Here is a 22,240-nt window from a genome sequence, read left to right as displayed (position 1 = left end):
ATACTTACTTTGACATATGTTACCAGGCTTGGAATTTTCAGAATGCCTTTGGTGAGAGGGATAAAGAGGCACTGCTTTCTTCTGGCAACTGCTTGTATTTTTAAATGAAACTCTTTCTTAGCTTAGCTCCTGCCATTAACCACATGGCTCTGTCCCTGTCAATCAACCTAATTGAAACTCTCATGAATTGACATATCTAGTTTGAAATCCCAGGAGAACTTAAATAAACAAAAGGTGCATTAACTTTACAAAGTAACACATCCCTAGCTAAGATGAATTATTAGCCTGCATTCTTAGCATCTGCTGCATGTTTATCAGATCAATCAACTCCTGGAACAAAACACTGCCTCTTATAGCAGTCCTTCCCAAACATAAAGTATATTAAATAGCACAGTATCATCACGCTTTGACATGTAAAATTGACAGTTTTTAATGATCTAATTAACATATGATGTCTCTTGAAATACCTGTCCAATTTATATACCTGTCCAATGCTATCATAAGACTTCAGTTGTATGCAACAGGGCTCAAAATATTTTCTTTCAAGATCCTTGAGATTCTCTTGAAAGTTTCCGTCTGATTTTCAGGGTTTCCTTTGTCATACCTCCTTTAATTGGGTGATACAGCCACGTGGTAACATTATCTTTTGTATTCGTAGTGAACCTTTTATTTAGAGTTTCCTTCTATAGATAGGTAACCTAGCACAAATATCAAAGAATATATGAGTACATAAAATTAAATCTTTTAACTTGGAAGATGTTTCTGTTGATTCATTATAAATAATTCTCCCACATCACAGTTTCCAAAATGAAAATCGAACTACTGGCACAAGATAACTTACTGAAAATGAGTCTCACATCTGCAGCCTCTTCTAAAAATAAATAGCAAGCGCTTAGCACCCTCTGCATTCTTTGGCTTCGTCCCACTCAATTCTTCTGTTTAAAGTGAGTGGTGTCGAGATACTGACTTCCACCGATCCATCAGTGCGACAAAGGGATTCCACACACATAACCCTAACCAAGCTAACCATCAGATAACACATTTTTTTAATTCACAAAAACTTCACATTTCAGTGATCTTTTTGAAACAAATGCTCCTCCTCACATCATCATCCATGCTTTAATGAGGCATAGTTTGAAACCCCTTAGCATAGAAGCACTCCAGCCACATTGGACACAAACTACTTTACACATGCAAAGTTTGTATTTGTAAAGTTTACAAACTGCTTTACTACACACAAAACTACTTTATAGAGGTGGTTAACCCATTAACCAAATCCCCCAAATACTTTTTACGAAGGATATTGAAGATCTGTATAGAAGCAAACAGAGGTATGCTGCTGTCCAAAATATCTTCAATAGATTTCCCCAGCCTGACCAACCAGATGAAGTTAGGGATTGCTAACTCACGCTGGACGTGCTCCAGGAGATGTCGGTGGAAGTGATGTTGTAGAATCCATGGCAGGCGAGGGTTAGCCCATCTGGGGCAGGGTTGCAGCAAAATCCAATGTCTGTTTGCCCATGTGAGCCTGTAATCAGATGGTGGTGGCCCTTCAAAGCAGCACAAGAACCAGGTGGTTTGAATCAAGTATAAGGCAGGAAAATTTTCACCAAGCTTAAAACTGAAAATACCTATAAGAATTCCTTTCTGCCAGGAACTGCTTTTTTTTTTTGTTACCCTTTCAAGGGGAAAGGAGAAGTCAAACACCATAGCAAAGTTCTCCAAGGCAATGTCAAGTGCATTTATGGCCCCATCTGCGAGAAGACCTGGATATGCTGAACATCCTTCTGGAGAATATCATCGGGGATTTGGTCACCTATACAGAACATGCTAAATGCAGGAGAGTCGCTGCCCTGGATGTAGTATATGCCCTGAAATTGCAGGCCGGACACTATACAGATTTGGTAGTTGAAAGAAATAAATATTAAGCCTAAAATAACTCATTTACCTCATTTATCTAACCCCAACTGTAAATCCCCAAACACAAGCCCTACCTGAATTTATCTATATTATTGAGAACTAACAGCAGTAGCCATTTTCTTTAACTTGCTTCGATATTGCCTCCTTTCAGTGATTGGTGATGGCAGCACTGGGACTAGCCAGAATAACTACTCCAGCTCCTCCAGTCACAGATTCCCTCTCTCCTGCCCAGGCTACCTCTCCAATCACAAATTCTGTCTCATGAACAGCAAGAGCGAGTGATAGAGGAGCTGAAGCAATAAGCATGAGGAAGTCAGCCTCTGTGATTGAAGGAGCAGCTCAGATACTTACAGGGATGACATTTTCCCCATTTTCTCAGTAATTGTCATTGGCATTTTGGAGACTTCCAAGGATGAATTCGCTCACTGCCCACTTGGATTTTGAATCTTGGTATCCAATTATTTTCAGGCCTTATGACCTTAACACAAACTATCTGTAAGGACTTTAAAGTTTAAGTTCATGTGTTAGTGTCACGAGTGGGCTTACATTAACACTGCAATGAAGCTACTGTGAAAATCTTCTAGTCACCACACTCTGGCGCTTGTTTGGGTACACTGAGGGAGCATTTAGCATGGCCAATGCACCTAACCAGCGTGGCTTTTGCTTTGTGGGAAGAAACCAGAGCACCTAGAGGTAACCCCTGCCAACACGGGAAGAGTGTGCAGACTCCACGTAGACAGTGATCCAAACTGGTAATCGAGCCTGGGTCCCTGACACTGAGGCAGTAGTGCTAACCACTGTGCCACTCGCGTGCACACAAAATTCCAAAGGCCTAATGTGTCAGCAATGTTTAATGTTAACAGTAATGCAGAAGTACTACTTTGATTAGTCATAAAGCATAATGCTACGCGTATTCATCCTTTCCTCTTATTTCATTTTGGTATATTTTTCTTTTGTCTTGCCTTTCTCATCTTCCATTTAATCTTTTTATTTTGTCTTGTTTCATTGATTATCCCCCACAATTTGGAAGATTCTTGAATTGAAAATGGGAGTTCAGAACTTTTAAGGTTTGTAAAACTGACCATTAGACAACAAGGATGGGTGAAGTTGGTGTATTTAGTTTGCCACTAGGATTGGTTAATTTGAGAGTCAGGTGCAATTTTTCAATTGCAATAAAGTGAAAGCTATGAAATGTTTTTTTACATTTCATTAGTAATCTGGAATATAATGGCAGTATGAGCAACATTTTTTTTATTTTTCTTGCAGCATTGTAACTTTGAGGAGCAAATGCAAGGCATGAAAACAGAATTATCCCAACTGAGTACGTTACTTAAATTGCTAGACCTTGGGTTCTGGAATTACCTCGGTAAGTGTGTTTTCACGTCTGTGTCTAAAGTAGCTCGTTTAGTTCTTATGTTTAATTTTAAGAAGTCAGTTCTCACCTCTGTGAAGTAACCAACTTTCTGATTGAGGCCCCCATTAATGGTTGTTGGCTGCAGATTAAAAACAGCAGTGCAGAGACTCCTGGAGACCAAAGTGCAAGAGTGGGATGCTATGTTTTCACATTCCTAAACACCACACCCTCCCCTCCCCTCCCCTCCCACCCCAGCACGGTGGCACAGTGGATAACACTGCTGCCTCACAGTGACAGGGACCCAGGTTCAATTCCAGCTTCGGTTCACTGTGTGGAGTTTGCACATTCTCCCATTGTCTGCATGGTTTTCCTTCGGGTGTGCCAGTTTCGTCCCACAGTCCAAAGATGTGCAGGTTAGGTTGATTGGCCATGCTAAATTGACCCTAGTGTCATGGGGATTAGCAGAGTAAATATGTATGTTTATGGGAATAGAGCCTGGGTGGGATTGTGCTCGAATGGCCTCGTTCTGCACTGTAGGGATTTTGTGATTCTATTTATGACTCCATGACCCCCTCCAGCAAAGCACAGTAGCCACAAAAGGCTGGCCATCTTACTGTGAGCTAACTTTAGTTTTGGGATAAGTTCTTTTGAGTAGAGAACTACATTAAAAACAACACTAATGCAGTCACTGTTGAACCTTTATAAAATGCAGTCTTCTCTTGACATTTCAAAACTTTCTTGTAATTAAAAATGTGAAAATACTGATAATTTTATTTACTTTTAATTTGAAAGACTACAAAGAGCACTGATATTCCATTGAGTTTAATTTGGTTGACTTCCATTTAAAAAATAAATTTAGAAAATTTTTCTTTTAATTGTTCACCAAATGCTTCTTCCTCATCCGTCTTATGGATGGGACATAATTCAAACCTTCCAACTACGTTCTCAGGTGAAGATGAAAGGGCCATGCCGCTGAATCATAGAGGAGCAACAGCGTTTGCCAGATGTCCTCGCCAACATTTCTTCCTTATTTAATGCCACCCAAACAGACTAGCTAGATAATTTCCTTTGATGGTATTGGGTCCTTGGTGTGCACACATTGCCTGCCCATTTCCTTGCATAAGAGCACTACCAGTATTTCAGAAATACTTCCAGAGCTATAAAGCAGTTTGCAATATCCAAGGATGTTAAAAGTGCTCATGCAAAGCAAGTTTTAATTTTGTTTTTATTGAGTTCAGAAATCTTAAGCTTTGGTATTTGGCATTTGAAACTGTGTTTCAGAGTGAAGTATTTTAGATAACTGTATTCAACTGGATAAGAGGATTTTTAACAAGCGAAGTTGTTTTCCTAGAATCTCAAGAATCTGGATATCTCTACTTCTGCTTCAGGTGGCTTCTCATTCGGTTCAAAAGGGAGTTCAGCTTTCAAGATACTCTTAGACTTTGGGAGGTTAGAGTCATTTCATGAATATTGTACAGATAAATGTGCTTTTGATTTGCAGTTGACCTTTGAAGAAACGTTTGGGAGTTACTTTGCAATAATTCGATTTTCATCTGAAGGAACAAAACGAAAAGCGGCCTTGAATATTGCTGGAAAAACAGACATATTGCCAAAACTTTCATCTTGAATTTATAAGGACAAAGGCATTTGTTCCGAATAAGCAGAGTACAGAGCACACTCAACCAGGCCATGCTTGCAAAACTCAAAGTAAAACGTCAACTGTTGCGTGTGATTCAGTGATGGGACAGCACTTTGCTGAATAATCCCGAGTGCATTAATTGCTACTCTAACAGCCAATTTTAAGATAATCAATCAAACTTGTAACATAATAAAAACTAAAATGCTGGGAAAACTCTGCAGATCTGGCAGTATTTGGGGAGAGAGATGTAGAGTTAACATTTAGAGTCTGTGCGACTTCTCCCGAGCATGTAGAGTTGCTGCTTTGTGCCTGCTAGAAGTGATCTAACATTTGTATACTGAGACCCATTCTCTGCAAACAAGAGGACTATGTTCAAGCCTTGTGCTTTGAATTACCTGGAAGTGCAGGGAGACTATAGTTTCTCACTGTTTTTGCCATGTTGGTGCCCCAGACAATCATAGCAGTCTTCTCTTGTGTAGTGTGAATTGGCACGATTGTTTGAATTTTGGCATTTTTGTGTTTATCCTGATCAGTGCAAGATAAAAAAAGTTTGACAACATGTCTCTTTTCAGCAATATTCAAGAAGTGAACAAGTGCTTGGTTAGATGCATTGATCCGAACAGGTGCCGGAGTGTGGCGACTAGGGAAATTTCACAGTAACTTCATTGCAGTGTTAATGTAAGCCTTATATGTGACTAAGAAATACATTTTAACTATTGATGCTCAGTTGCTGCATATTCCAGTGTAGTAAAGAGAATTGTGTGCTACAGCATGAAGCTCATGTAGTTCAATCTAAAGCATGTTTTGCACTGAATTTTCCAGCCTAGTGAGTTATTAATTTTAAACCAGCAGTGTTATTTTAAAATTTGAATTTACCTGGTCTATTGTATATAGGCATTTCCTCATTATTTGCTAACGTAAATATATTTTGTTCAATTTGATCAAGCTACTGCTTTAAGTATCTATATAGCTCTCTCGACTGTTCCTAAATTGCAGTCTGACATTTTCTGTCTCTAAAATATTTCTTTTATTTCTTGTGGCAGTTTTCAACCCAGCTAGTTAATTTGTTATTAATTCATTTACTTTTAATAGAATCATTTGGGGAACAGAATAAAATAGACAGCTCATCAAATCCAAGATGGCTTCCAACTGATTTTGATTTGATGTATTATTGTCACATATATTGGGAAAAGTATTGTTTCTTGTGCAGTATACAGACAAAACATAATATTCATAGAGTACACAGGGGAGAAGGAAAGTAGAGGATGCAGAATATAATGCTACAGTCATAGCTAGGGTTTGGCAAAAGATCAACTTATATTAGGTAGGCCCATTCAAAAGTCTGATGGCAGCTGGAGAGAAGCTGTTCTTGAGTCAGTTGGTATGCGACCTCAGACTGTGTATCCTTTTCCCAACAGAAGAAAGTGGAAGAGAGTATGTCCAGGTTTCAAGAGGTTGTTGATTATACTGGCTGTTTTTCTGGGATAATGGGAAGTGCAGATGAAGTCAATAAGTGGGAGGTTAATTTGTATGATGGAACAGGCAGACTAGTCAGACCTGCTCCCCTGCTTGGCCCTTGTAGTCCTGCAAGTTTATTTCCTTCAAATGCCCATTCAAATACCTTTGAGTTACCCTGCATCCACCATCCTCATGGACAGTGAGTTCTAGGATATTACAACTCGCAGCATATAAAAAAATTCTTCTTCACATTCTCCCTACAACTTGTGTAAAATCTTAAATCCATGCCTTCTCATCCTCATACAATCAGCCAACCGGAGAAAGTTTTTCCGTGCCAACCTTGTCTTGTACATTTCTAGGAAATTTCCTCTCAATCTCCTTTGCTTCAAGGAGAACAACTTCTCCTTTCCATCGGAACATTGTAACTAGAACGCCCCATTCATGCCACCATTCTGGTAAATCTTGGCACCGTCTCAAAGATCTTCACTTCTTAAATTCTAGTGGCCAGGATGGTGTTCATCATTCCAGTTGAACTTAATTTTCCTGCTTTTGTACTCAATGCCTCTATATATGAAGCTCAAGATCCCACACTCGATATGTCCTTCCATCTTCAACGATTGTTGCACATGCACCCGAAGGTCCCTCTGTTCTTGCACACTTTTGGAATTGTACCCTGAAACCCATATTGCCTCTCCCCACCCCTTCTGCCAAAATGCATCACCTCACATTTCCCTGTATTAAATTCAGTCTGTTGTTTGCTTCCCATTCTATAGCCTATCTATATCCTGATGCAAATGATTCATACCATCCACACTGTTTATCGCTCTTGAGTTTTATATCAACAGCAAATTTTGAAATTTTATTCTGTATTTCAAGATCCAAGACATTTATGTATAGTTAAAAAAAACAATTGTCTATAAATAATCTCTAAGTTCCATATGTTGAATTTCACCAAAAGCCTGAAAATCCACATATATTTAGAACCGTAGAACATTAAGCACAGAAACAGGCCTTTTGGCCCCTCTTTGCTGTGCCGAACCATTTTTCTGCCAAGTCCCCCTGACCTGCACTTGGACCATATCCCTCCACACCCCTCTCATCCATGTACCTGGCCAAGTTTTTCTTAAATGATAAAAGTGAGCCTGCATTTACCACTTCATCTGGCAGCTCATTCCACACTCCCACCACTCTCTGTGTGAAGAACCCCGCCCCAATATTCTCTTTAAACTTTTCCCCCTTCACCCATAACCCATGTCCTCTAGTTTTTTTCTACCCTAGCCTCAGAGGAAAAAGCCTGCTTGCATTCACTCTATCTATACCCATCATAATTTTATACACCTCCATCAAATCTCCCCTCATTCTTCTATGCTCCTGGAATAATGTTCTAACCTATTCAATCTTTCTCTGTAACTCAGTTTCTCAAGTCCCAGCAACATCCTTATAAACCTTCTCTGCACTCTTTCAACCTTATTAATACCTTTCCTGTAATTAGGTGACCAAAACTGCACACAAGACTCTAAATTTGGCCTCACCAATGTCTTATACAACCTCACCATAACATTCCAACTCTTATATTCAATACTTTGATTTACAAAGGCCAATGTACCAGAAGCACTCCTTATGACCCTATCTACCTGTGATGCCACTTTTAGGGAATTATGTATCTGTATTTCCGGATCCCTCTGTTCTACTACACTCTTCAGTGTCCTACCATTTACCTTGCATATTCTAGCTTTGTTTGTCCTTCCAAAGTGCAAAATCTCACACTTGTCTGCATTAAACTCCATCTGCCATTTTTCAGCCCATTTTTCTAGCTGGTCCAAATCCCTCTGCAAGCTTTGAAAACCTTCCTCACTGTCCACCACACCTCTAATCTTTGTATCATCAGCAAATTTGCTGATTCAATTTACCACCAAATCATTGATATAGATGACAAACAACAATGGACTCAGCACTGACCCCTGTGGCACTCCACTAGTCACAGGCCTCCACTCAGAGAAGCAATCCTCCAATACCACTCTCTGGTTTCTTCCATTGAGCCAATGTCTAATCCAATTTACTACTCTCCATGTATACCTAGCAACTGAACCTTCCTAACTAAGCTCCCATGTAGGACCTTCTCAAAGGCCTTACTGAAGTCCATGTAAACAACATCCACTGCCTTCCTTTCATCCACTTCCCTGATAGCCGCCTCAAAAAACTCCAATAGATTGGTCAAACATGACCTACCACGCACAAAGCCATGTTGACTCTCCCTAATAAGTCCCTGTCCATCCAAGTATTTGTAGATCCTATCAGTACTCCTTCCAATAATTTACCTACTACTGATGTCAAACTTACCAGCCTATAATTTCCAGGATTACTTTTTGAGCCTTTTTAAAACAACAGAACAACATGAGCTATCTTCCAACCATCTGGCACCTCACCCGTGGACACCGACATTTTAACTATATCTACCAGGGCCCCTGCAATTTCAACACTAGTCTCCTTCAAGATCCCTGTCCAGTCCTGGGGATTTATCTAGTCTGATTTACCTCAAGACAGCAACACTTCCTCCCCTCTAATCTGTATATGATCTCCCTACTTATTTGCCTTATTTCCATAGACTCCATGCCAGTTTCTTTAGTAAATACAGATCAAAAAACCCATTTAATATCTCCCCCATTTCTTTTGGTTCCATACAAAGCCGACCACTCTGATCTTCAAGAGGACCAATTTTATCCCTTACTATCCTTTTGCTCTTAATATACCTGTAGAAGCTCTTAGGATTATCCTTCACCTTGACTGCCAAAGCAACCTCATGTCTCCTGATTTCCTCCTCAAGTAGTTTCTTGCACTTTTTATACTCCTCAAACATCTTATTTGTTCCTGTTGCCTATACATGTCAGACATCTCTCTCTTCTTCTCTATCAGATTTGCAATATTGCAAGGTTCCTTATTCTTATTCATTTTGCTTTTAATCCTGACAGGAATATACAAACTCTGCACTCTCAAAATTTCTCCTTTGAAGGCTTCCCACTTACCAGTCACATCCTTACCAGAGAACAGTCTGTCCCAATCCATGATCCTTTCTCATTTCTTCAAATTTGTCCTTTTTCCAGTTTATAACCTCAACCTGAGGACCAGATCTATCTTTATCCATGATCAAGTTGAAACTAATGGCGTTATGATCACAAACCAAAGTGTCCTCCTACACATGCTTCCGTCATTTGTCTTAACTCATTTCCTAATAGGAGATCTAATATTGCACCTTCTCTAGTTGGTACCTCTATATATAGATTTAGAAAATTTTCCTGAATACATTTTAAAACTCCAACCCATCTAGACCTTTAACAGTATAGGAGTCCCAATCTATATGTGGAAAATTAAAATCCCCTACTATCACAACCTTATGTTTCTGGCAGTTGTTTGCCATCTCTCTGCAGATTTGCTCCTCCGGTTCTTGCTTATTATTGGGTGATGTGTAATACAACCTCATTAATGTGGTCATACCTTTCCTCTTTCTGAGCTCCACCCATATGGCCTTGGTAGACAAGCCCTCTAATCTTTCTTGCCTGAGCACTGCTGCAACATTTTCCCTGACGAGCAATGCCAACTCCCCACCCTTCATCCCTCTGCCTCTATCATGTCTGAAACATTGGAAACCTAGAACATTGAATCATAGAACCCTACAGTGCAGAAAGAGGCCCTTTGAGTCTGCACCGATCATGATCCCGCCCAGGCCCTATCCCCATATCCCTACATATTACCTGCTAATCCCTCTAACCTAAGCATCCTAGTACACTAAGGGGCAATTTTAGCATGGCCAATCAACCTAACCCGCACATCTTTGGACTGCGGGAGGAAACCGAAGCACCCGGAGGAAACCAACGCAGACACAAAGAGAATGTGCAAACTCCACACAGACAGTGACCCAAGCTGGGAATTGAACCCAGGTCCCTGGAGCTGTGAAGCAGCAGTGCTAACCATTGTGCTACTGTGCTGCCAGTCCTGCCAGTCCTGCCCCTCCAGTAGCCAAGTTTCACTAATGGCTATAATGTCATAATTCCATGTGTCAATCCACGCCCTCAACTTGTCTGCCTCCCCCACAATACTCCTGGCATTGAAATAGACACACCTCAGAAGATTATTACCACCACACACAACCTTCTATTTGTGATTTTGCATGAACTATTAATATCATTTATTTTCACCCTTGCTCCACTATCTGCTCTGGCATTCTGGTTCCCATCCCCCTGCAAATCTAGTTTAAATCTTCCCCAATAACACTAACAAACTTACCTATTTATTTCAATAGTCTGGGCTGCATTAGATTCTTGCACCCATAGGCAAAAGCTAAGTGCTAGCACTAATCTGCTCTTAATGTAGTCCTTGGGGAAAGTGCCTATACTTCTTTGTGGCTTCCAGAAGGGCCAAGAGCTTTATCCCTGGTTTGCCAGGTAGAAATTTTGATCTAGGTCTACATCACCTGTTTCTCTCCCAACCAGTATTTTTTGAGTTTAAAAATTTATAGAGAATATATTTCTAGGTTCTCTGACAATGTTGAGTGAATATTGTTTCTTTTTTCAAAATGTGCCTCAGCCAGATGTTCAGCTAAACCTATAAAGAATGGATGAACAATTATTACGTCAACCAGATGGGAAAAAAAAACACAATAAAGATAAAATTGCAAAGATATTTGAAGATTATTTCTTGAAAGTGCTGACACCAGAACTGTTATCAAGAACATCCATATCTCTCTCTTGTGTTTCTGAAACAGAATCATAGTAGTAATAAAAAAAAATTACAAGAATGAAGGAAATTAAATTCTGAGTAACAGTGGGAGGAAAAAAAACTTCTTCATTTTGTAGGTTATGTGGACTGGATTACCTTGCCAGAATTTTCATCTTCTGATATGCTGTGCTATACTGGACTCTGAAAAACAGAAGATAATGGAAAATCATTTCGGTTTTAATGAAATTCTAAAGGTACTGAATTACTGGTATACAAAAAGGTCAGCTGTGTGCATTATCTATATTTCAGATCAATATATAATAAGTAGAGAATCACAATGATTACAGCACGCAAGGAGGCCATTTAGCCCATTGTGTCTGTGCTTGCTCTCCAGAAGAGCAGTTCACATTGTGCTACTCTCCTGCCTTCTTTCCATAGCCCTTTATTTTCATGTAATTTCCTCCTGAATGCAACGATTAAACTTGCTTCAGGCAGAGCATTCCTGATCTAACTGTTCGTTGTATGAAATGTTTTTCCCTCATTTAGCCGTTGCTTCTTTTACTAATTGCCTCAAACTAGACTCCTCATAATTTTGAATACCTCCTCAATTCTCCTCTCAATCCTCTCCCAGGGTAATAATCCCAACTTCCCCAGCCTACTTATGTAACTGGTTAAGGGGATGAGGAAGTTAATTTTGCACGTATCTTTGCACTACACCGTCCTTTGGCTTATTCTTCCTTTAAACTTTACATAGTGCAGGGTTAAACTTTTCCTCCTCAGAATCCACATTGAGGACTTTTTATTTTTCTATTCTTAGCACATCAATGAACTTTCCTTAAAATTGGATGTAGAAGAAGTGCTTTGTAAAGCAGAAGCAATTTACTGCCAAATGATGAAATGTAAGGTAAGTGTTCTACTATGAAGTATTTAACCTTTACCAAATTTTGCTAGAATCTAAAGGCATCAAGGGGTACGGAGAGAGAGCCAAAGGATATTGTTGAGTTAGAAGATTGGACATCATCTTATTGAATGGCAGAGCAAGCTTGAAGGGTCGAATGGCTTACTTCAGTTTTCAGTGATTTTCAATAACCACCGTAATGAAGCGTGCTTGAAAAATGATAAAGCTCTTGAACTACTCAGGAGCACGTTTAGCTTCTGACTGTCCATTAAAGTACACACTGGGAGTGATTCTCCCATCCCGCTGCACTAATTTTTTAGTAAGAAGTCTCACAACACCAGGTTAAAGTCCAACCAGTTTATTTGATAGTAACCCCACGAGCTTTCGGAAATGGTGTTCCTTCGTCAGGTGTGTGGAAGGCTCTGATCAGAGAAAGCTGATCAGTTCCGAAAGCTTGTGGGATTACTATCAAATAAACTGATTGGACTTTAACCTGGTGTTGTGAGACTACTTACTGTGTTTACCCCAGTCCAATGCCGGCATCCCTACGTCATGATTAATTTTTTAGCACAGCTGGCTGGGAGAATCCCGTGGCGGATGATGTGTGGGAGTTGTGCACGTGTTCCTGCCACGAAAGCAGCTCCCAGTGACGGATTTCCGGCGGTGTCTGCTCTGCACTGGAAATTAGCGGGGAAGTGGGGTAATTATTTTAAATCTAATTTTAATATAATTTAGATGCAATTAGCGAGCCCAGGACTCCGGGTCCTCTAGTCTCTCATCCCCGCTTTTGGGGAACTAACGCCTGACTCTGCTGGAGTGAAGGGGGGCATTTGGTGGCCTCCAGAGGGTCGGGTGCCAGGGAGGCGTGCTACCTGGGCATTGCCACACTGGCACTAACAGCCTGGACTCCCAGCGATCAAGCTGGCCAGCAATCAGGAAGCCATCAGTGTGGGGTTGCTGCGCATGTGCCGATCTTGGCACTGACAGATCGCTGCATATGCAGTGGCTCGCTCAGCATGTTGATTTCAGCCCTTCCTGTGGGGATAGGCCCCAATCCCGAGTCTATAATGATATTCACGCTGGTGTCACATGTGGGCCAGACCAGGTAAGGACATTTTTGAACCACATGGGTTTTTCTGACAATCGACAATGGTTTCATGGTTATAAGTAGATCCTTAATTCCAGATTTTGTTTTATTGAATTCAAATTCCACTATCTGCCATAATGGGATTCGAAATTGGCACCCCAGAACATTAGCTGAGTTTCTGGATTAATAATCTAACAAGGACCTTGTCGTTGTATGAATTTAACAGTTAATATGGGGAAACTACAGCTGATTCAGCGACGATAAGTTTCCTATAACAACCCTTGAGTACCATATGTTAATTTCCTGTAATTCTTCATTGTTGCCAAGGTCACACGATTTTAAATCCAAGTTGATGTGAGTTATTTTATGTAAAATAGAAACAATTTATAATTTCCTTCTGATTTAAAATAAATTAAACTGTTCTTTATATTGTGTAGGAGCTGCCACAGGCTGTTGGTGAGATTCTCGGCCTAAAGGACAGCACACTTGTAACTCCTGATTTGGAAATCAGTGTATCTGAGAGGGGGGTATCCAAAAATCCCTGTAGAGCAAACCATTCCGATATGGGAGCGGACTCCTTTGCACAGACAAATGAAGACTTAGCTGGACATAGAGACACTCCTCAAAATGGGCACAAGGTGACAAGTGTAGAATGAAGCGGAAAGCTGGAATTTTGTAACGCAAGACAAGAGATGCCACAATTTGTTTACTTTTTGCAAAAGACGTCATAGATGACTCATCAGTATTTGAAATGATCAGATGGTTTGGATGTGTTCAAGACAAGTTGGGGTGGGTTTAGGGCAGCAAATGATTCTGTTGCAGTTTCACATGTTTAAAAAGTGAATGCAGAGAAACTTTGCATTTTTCTAATTACTTAAAACCATAAGGGCCTTCATATGGAATTGCATTTTTCTGATTGCCTCATGTCATTTACATGGATGTTGGATAGTAATGAGATTTTGTTTTGTATTAATATGAAAACAAATATTTTGTTCAGTCATGAAAGCTTATCCAATTAGTACCTATGATTTTACTTTAAAAAGAGTATTTTCCTCTTGTGATGCCTCCTGAAATCAAAGAAATAAGGTTTTTTGTAGCTTTTAAATCAAACGTACAAGATTTAATTAAATCGTATAACTGATTTGTCCAATCTACCTACCCAAAGTTGGGCATCCTCTGTGATAGCTCATGCTTGATCATTTTTTGTGTGGAATCAAGATTTAGGGAAAGAAATGTAGTGAGTAGTGAATTATAGATAACGTTCAGTTATTGTTTACTCTTGAAAAACTTTTACCAGCTATAATTGACCTAACAAAAGAACTGATGCATTGGGATACCCTATAGATTTTGGATTAGCTATACTGATAGTTCTAACAAAGTTACCACAACTATTTCTTAAATGAGCTGTGAATACCGCAGACGAGACTTCAGCAAATTCATATTGTAACCTACAATGTTCAAGAGAAAGAAAATACTTACAGGTTTTACTTCAGTGATGCATTAATATAAGCAGTGTTAACGAAAGAGTGTTCGCTGTATTATTACGTTAAATATGTGGCTGGAAAATGATTTGGTTTACCATTCTGAGGTTAGTTTACAAGACCTGAAGTTAGTTGACAGCAGGGGAGTTTTTTGCAGGGCCCAGTGAGATTCCTTATCTGCTAGAGATTTGTCAGAACTGCCAAAAAAGTATTTAATTTGCAACTAGTGCAATGCTTAGTAAATTAGCCCTCCTGAAAATGCAAATCAAAAATTTATATAGTCTTTTAATCAGCTGAGAATATTTGTAAAAAGCTTAATTTTTAAGCAGTCACATTTTCTCTCCATACTTTAATGTATGGTTAATAATAAAGCATGTTGAATAAATGTATAACTTGATTTATCTTATGATTTTTTTCTATAATAAGAAATGTACAGTGGCATAATTTCTGACAGTTGTATAAAGCCTGACATTTTGTATTCTGATTATGTGTACAAAAGTAAATGTAATATATAACTCTACTCTCTAAAATATGTACTTTTGTTCACAAGGGAAGTATTTTTAGAACACATGGTTTGTGGAAAAGAAAATCCCTATTTGCACTGCTTTCTTTTTATTATGGAAAACTCAAGATCATTTTATTTTACAAAACCACTTGCCTCCATGTACATGGAAGGAAAGCTTAGAATTACACTGAAGTTTGTATGCTACCCGTTAATAGAATTGTAACAAAGAAACTTTTAAATGAAATACACACTTTTGAAAAACTTCAGCTGGTGGTGATAGCGTAGAGGGGCCCTCAGTTTTCAAATCAGCCTGACTTTGTTCACTAAGTCCCTGGAAGACGTTAAGTCTTCACTAGGATCGAGAAGTTTAGAATGAGAAAACTATTAACCACAGTGCCATTGACCAGATGTGACATGGCGCTTCGCCCCATATAGCTCTATACCTTTTAGATTATTTAAGGTACCCCATTACTTCTGGGTGCCATTTCCCTGTGGTGGATTTTGCTAAAGGTTTCGCGATTTTTGGTATTTTGTTCCAGCCATTTTACTTCCTGGCATGATTCATTAAATACTTTAAAACTGGAACACTGGCAAACATTTAAACTCGACGTATAAACAATCCTTTAAGTTTTTTAAGTTGTTTTAAATATTTTAAAAAAGATATATTCTCAGCATGCTATTTGCAACAAAGTACCTTGGCTTAATTATATGCAGTGTTTTACAGAGCTGAGGCAGGCATGGGATAGGGCAATAAAAAAAGGTAGGTTGAAGAGGCTTATTCCACTTTATCCAGGGATATTCTTCAGTTGGTGTACTTTGCCCATACATTTGAGGAGCACTGGTGGCAGTGTGTTCTTATTCATGTTAGCCTGCCACTTTCACTTTGTGACTATATTATGGTGTTTTGCAAAGTGATCTATTAAGTATGCATCCAAAATGAGTAGACACAACACCATATTTCCCAGGTGGAAGCCACACATTGCGTACCCTAAGCCCACAGGCACTACTGTTTCATAGCAGTTCCTATAAAGTGGACTTTGTCCACCTGGCAATCTTGAAGCAATATTATCCCTGTAATCTCCCTGTGTGGAATTGTCTGATCTGTAAGATAAACAATCACCTAATTACAGTAACCTGCACACTGGATCAAATGTTATAAAATGCTGTTAGCAATCTCTTGATTAGCCAAAATATTAAATCTGGTCTGTGTTTGTACTGGTGCAGGCAAATAATGACATGAAAACATGATACATAGCAGAAGGAATAGAATTCTTAAAAATGAAATGCTATATAGAAGCAGTGAATGGAACTAAGTGAAAAGCTGTGCTAGAGGTGTAGGCACCATGGATAAAATATTTTTTTTTCTGTACTGCAAAATTGGTGTCTTTTATTGATCTGTAAATCTTCTCATCAGCCTGTCAAACTACACATTTTTGTGATGGATCCCCCTCAGCCACCTGAAGTGTTAAAATTGCAATAAGCAATGTTATTACATTGGAAGTTATCAGAGCTAATTCTGTTAACAAACGCACCATTTACAACCTATTTTTGCCTTGAACTTAAGGGAAAGCATTTGCAAATATGCAGGAACTTTTCAGTTTACACGGACATGTACAGGGAGTCAAAGAAGAGTGCCAGTTTTAATTTCCTGTTGCCTCGGAAATTAACGTGGGTTGACATAATCTTTTGGTTTATGCCTCGCGTTTGTTCTCTGTTATTTGTAAAATATGCCCGTTCTCCAAATTTCTTATTAGTTTACAAAGAGTAATTGTATGGTGTTCCAGTAACTATGACACATTTTCTCTGCCGTTCACAAGGAAATGAGTTTTATTAAAAATTGTGCCATAAGAACCTGATGTGGAATATTTTATCTCTGTAGCATGCTACGTGTGGACTCACCATTTCTGCAACATGTACATAAAATTGCATTGATCCCATCAAATTATTGTTTCGTACAATGTGAAACTTTGAATCGATAATATTGTAGACTAAAATAAATTATCAGTCACATTTATATATGTTTATATATGCCATTGCACAGAACATTATTGAGTTCCATTATAGCATCATGCTGTTAAGTTGAAAATCCAGCTTTTTACTTTGGAAGTAATGAAGAGTGATTTAATGTTTTTACTTCCTGATTTATGATTACAAATGGGATAACTTGTACATCTTAAGAGATGCTTCTTCATTCCATAATGGGGAAAACCACTTTTACAATAAAAAGGTTGCTGCTACTGATTTATCTAATCGTATCCGATGTCCCTCCGTACATTGTTTTCTTCTGTGAATGGAAGAAATATGTGCTTTCAAGAGAGTGCATCGTTTCATTTGTGGGGCAAAAATGTATTTACATAGAACCGTGCTGACAAGTTTGACTCCATCCTCAGTTTCACATCTAGTTTGTCTAATTCAAGGCAAGGCATCTTATCGTTTCCTTTGTATTAGTTATTGCCACTGAAAACTGACTTGAGTTTTTGTTTCTGTCACTGTCAAATGTTAAGTGAGGAAAAAGTTAACCAGGATGATTGTAACCACTTTTTTTTAAAGTTGTGACAAAGCACCGACTATGGCAGATTCCCCACAACTCCCTTCCATAGGCAAAAGAAACTTGAGAAATGTTAGAAAGTATGATAGGGCTAAACACTGGTAAAAATATTATCTTCTGCTGGGTGCAAGGTGACGTAGGCACTGGAATTAATGTGGGGTGGGGGAGGGTCTTGCAGAAACTTTTTTCTTTTTATGGGGCATGAAGGTCACAGGCTAGCTATTTTCATTGCCCTTGGGAAGGTGTTGGTGGGCTACTGCCTTGAATTGTTGCAGTTCATGAGATGTAGGTACGTTGCTGTGCTGTTTGGGAGAGGTTGTTGGATTATGACTCAGTGCCAATGAAGGAACAGATGTAGTTCCAAGCCAGGATGGTGAGTGACTTAGAGGGAAACATGTTGGTGGTGATGTTCCCGTACATCTGCTGCCTTTGTCTTTCATGGTAGTGGAGGTTGCGGGTTTTTAATTGAGAAATTAAGTATGCTGTGAAAGAATGGCTATGGTGGACATTCTTCTTATTTTGAGTTTCTAAGGGTGGGATTCTCTGCCTCGCGTGATGGCAGGCAGGAATCCTGATGCCCCGCAGAATGGGGGTGGTAGCCAAAAATGAAGATTCCCGACGGCCGTCAAGCCAATGAGAATTCACCTGAGCCGCTGACCCCGATTGGGTTCCTGTCCATTGTGGGCAGTAACCCGATAATTATGCAAACTGATGGCACATTCACCAACTTTCCCCTGCCATACACCCTGCCCCCCTCCCCCCAGCGGAGACATGGTGTGCTGGACTGCCAGGGTCTAGAGAGGAGCACCACTAACCCCTTGGAAAAGAGGGGCACTGTCCCTATTAATAAAATCATGAGTCGCTTCCCCACCCCCCCCACACACACACAGGCATGAGACGACCTAACTCCAGCTTCCTTCCCCCTCAATCCCCCCTCCCCCCAATAGTGCTTTGAAAGAAGCCCCCATTGACAGCTTAATGGATTCCTACTCGTGTTCCAGTTGGCTGTTTATTTTCATTTCCCCACTTGAACGCCTCTCAAGTACCTCCATTGATCCAAACTGCAATGTTTACAAAGATTCTAAACCTGATTGACAGCTTGGTTTCTTCAAAAGGAGTAAGGCCGTGTTTAATTCTGGCCTCGGGTGACCGAATGGAGTTTGCACATTCTCCCCGCGTCTGCTTGGGTTTCCTCCGGCTGCTCCATTTCCTCCCACAATCTGAAAAACGTATTGGTTGTGTGCATTGACCATGCTAAACTCTTTCTCCGTGTACCCAAACAGGCACTGAATGTGGCAACTAGGGGACTTTCACAGTAACGTCATTGTGCCGTTAATGTCAGCCAGCTTGTGGCTAATAAATGAACTTTCACTTTGGCTTGCAAAAGAGGAGGCGTAGAATGGTGCCCTGATCTCTGAACAGCGGAGTTGACCAGCAGGTTCCCTGAGATGCACTGGTTAATAGCTTTCAGGTGGATGAATCCCACCGGACATGCTGTCAATGCCAGTGGGAAGCACTCCTGTTTTAAGAACATAAGAAATAGGAGCAGGAGTAGGCCATCCAGCCCTTCGAGCCTGCCCCGCCATTCAATAAGATCATGGCTGATCTGTCGTGGCTCAGTTCCACGTTCCCGCCCTCTCCCCATAACCCTTAATCCCCTTGCTTATCAAAAACCCATCAACCCGCGTCTTAAAAATATTTAGCGAGGCAGCCTCCACCACTTCAACAGGCAGAGAATTCCAGAGATTCACCACCCTTTGAGTGAAGAAGTTCCTCCTCAACTCTGTTCTAAACCGCCCCCCCCCCCTTTATCTTGAGGCTGTGCCCCCTAGTCCTACTGTCCTTTCTGAGCGGGAAGAGCCTCTCCACCTCTATCCTATCCATCCCATTCATCATCTTATATGTCTCAATGAGATCTCCCCTCATTCTTCTAAACTCTAACGAGTACAAGCCTAGTTTATTCAGCCTCTCCTCATAGCTCAACCCCCTCAACTCCGGTATCAGCCTAGTAAACCTCCTCTGCACTCCCTCCAGGGCCAAAATATCCTTGCGTAAGTGCGGCGCCCAAAACTGCACACAGTACTCCAGCTGCGGCCTCACCAATGCCCTATACAGCCGCAGCAAGACCTCCCTACTTTTATATTCAATCCCCCTTGCTATGAAGGCCAGCATCCCATTAGCCTTCCTGACCACCTGCTGCACCTGCAGGCTGGGTTTTTGCGACTCATGCACAAGGACCCCAAGGTCCCTCTGCACCGTCGCCTGCTGCAGTTTTTTGCCCCGTAAGTAATAGTCCTTCCTACCAAAGTGGACCACCTCCACTTGCCAACATTAAATTCCATTTGCCATTTCCTGGCCCATTCGCCCAGCCTATCTAGATCCTTCTGCAGACTCTCCACACCCTCCGCGCAATTTGCCGTTCCACCAATCTTGGTGTCATCAGCAAATTTCGACACCATACACTCGGTTCCCTCCTCCAGATCATCTATATAAATGGTAAATAGCTGAGGCCCCAGCACCGACCCCTGGGGCACTCCACTACCTGCCAATGTGGGTGGTTAACCTGATAATGGAAGAATTCCACCCTATGCCTCTGAATGTACCAGAGAAAGCAGGAAGCTGTTTTAAGGGCTCATTTTTGTGAAGGTGCTGCACTCACTAGTTGGAATATTGCTGCTTTCCTTGTTGCTGCTTCTCCCACGGTGGCACATTCACATTGATACTTAGAAAAATAGGAGTAGGAGTAGGCCATTCAATCCTTCGAGCCTGTTCCGTCACCATTCATCTTGATCATGGCTGATCAGCAAATTCAATATTCTGATCCCCTCCCCCACCCCCATAATCCCTTGAACCCTTTAGCCTCAAGAGTTATATCTATTTCTTCTGTGAAATCTCAACATTTTGGCCTCAATTACTTCCTCTGGTAGTGAATTACATACATTTGCCATTCTGGGTGAAGAAATTTCTCCTTGCCTTAGTCTTATCCTCAAACTATGACCTCTACTTCTGGACTCCCCCACCATTGGAAACATTCTTTCTGATTATTGCAGGAATGACAACATTATTTGGGAGAAGATGTAATGCATTAATAAATTCTATTATAACTCGAATCATAGAATCCCTACCGTACAGAAAGAGACCATTCAACCCAGCGAGTCTGCACTAATAACAATCTCACTCAGGCCCTATCCCCGTAACCCCATATATTTACCCTGCTAACCTCCCTGTCACTAAGGGCTCATTCAGCATAACCCCTTACTCTAACCCACACGTCTTTGGACTGTGGGCGGAAACCTGAGCACCTGGAGAAAACCGTGCAGACACAGGGAGATCGTGCAAACTCCACACAGTCAACTGAGACCAGAATTGAACCTAGGTCTCCGGAATTATGAGGCCGCAGTGCAAATCACTGTGCCGCCTATTCTCTTGGACAAAGCATTTCAACTAATGGAATGATCCCCAAGGAAATTGCATAGCCATGAATATAGTGCTGGTGGGAGACTGTGTGATACTAAAATATTTCGAAGGGCAGAGTGCCAGATAAGAACATGAGAACAGGTCCTGTGAAAGGAGTTTGTAAATGCCCCAAAGTTATTCCTTGGAATGGTTACATGTCTAGCAAAACACTGTTCCACTCTCTGGGATCTGAAATATGTTATTTTCAAATCAGTGCAACTTTGACACTTGGACGAGAAGGAATGAAGGTAGTTTAGGAATAATGGACAATAAACCACCTGAAATCACAATAAGTTATGACTGTAGACTGGATGTTGCATTTTTCCTTTAATTCCTGTCGAATTGCCAGTGAAGTATTACAGAATGATTACAGCAGGAGGCTACTTGTCTTGTTGCTTCTGTGCTAGCTCTCTGCAAGAACCACTCAACTAATCCCATTCTTCCACCCGTCCCCTGCAATCCTACAATTTCTTTCCACGTCAAATAAACTATCCAATTCTCTCTTGAAGGCGGCAGTTTAATCTGCCTCCACTTCCACACATGGATCCTAACCAGTTGCTACATAGAAGAAGGCTTTCCCTCATTGCTATTGCTGTCCACGCGATAATGAAAGAAGTGGACGTGGTGCTCAACTTCTTCAAAAATTTGCATTCTGATATTACTCGATCAAATGCTGCTATCACTTTTATGCACATTTTCAGATAGGGGGTTAATATGAGTAGAAAGCCATTACACATTTGCTCACCCACTGAATCGGGCAGACTAGCAGTATAGCGATTGAAGAGGGTTATATTTCTCCGGAGTCATTTTTGCAACACTTACACAGTATTTCTCTTGTACAAAGCAGACAGAATTTTAATCCATCAGTTGTCAGTAGGATGAGTCACACTTTCTCTTTCACTGAGCAATCATTGGAGTTGATATTAATATTGATGATCTGCGTGCTGTAATTTCCTCCTTAAAATACTAAAATAAACCCTGATGCTATGATGTTATCAATGGTTACATATTATTAAAATGTTTATGCGTCTAACAAGTAGATTGTGTTGAATACTTTTCTGTTACTTTGCTAAAATGTCCAGTAGATGATTTTGCTGGTGAATGTTTTTCAGTCGCTCGGTTTTTGGTCACAGTCAGTCACACGGATTATAATTTCAGACCTGCCGAATCTAAAAGTATCC

The 22,240-nt window shown here is 40.5% G+C and overlaps 1 protein-coding gene across 2 annotated transcripts in view; it reads left to right on the top strand.

The window, feature by feature from the left end:
- The window catches only part of tbc1d15 (TBC1 domain family, member 15), a 57,710-nt gene extending 40,641 nt beyond the window's left edge, over positions 1 to 17,069 (top strand). For both annotated transcript variants that reach the window (XM_080191191.1, XM_080191190.1), the window contains exons 13-17: positions 3,187 to 3,286; positions 4,626 to 4,723; positions 11,222 to 11,338; positions 11,902 to 11,988; positions 13,507 to 17,069. In XM_080191191.1, coding sequence (XP_080047317.1) covers positions 3,187 to 3,286; positions 4,626 to 4,723; positions 11,222 to 11,338; positions 11,902 to 11,988; positions 13,507 to 13,725 — 621 coding nt within the window. In that variant the 3' untranslated portion in view covers positions 13,726 to 17,069. The remainder of the gene's footprint in view (positions 1 to 3,186; positions 3,287 to 4,625; positions 4,724 to 11,221; positions 11,339 to 11,901; positions 11,989 to 13,506) is intronic.
- Positions 17,070 to 22,240: the final 5,171 nt, after the last annotated feature.

This window comes from Carcharhinus amblyrhynchos, chromosome 6 (genome assembly GCF_965287045.1).
Source record: "Carcharhinus amblyrhynchos chromosome 6, sCarAmb.v2.hapA, whole genome shotgun sequence".
Taxonomy (NCBI): Eukaryota; Metazoa; Chordata; class Chondrichthyes; order Carcharhiniformes; family Carcharhinidae; genus Carcharhinus; species Carcharhinus amblyrhynchos.
The sequence above is the reverse complement of the archived record's forward strand: the minus strand, read 5'-3'. Positions and strand labels throughout refer to the sequence as shown.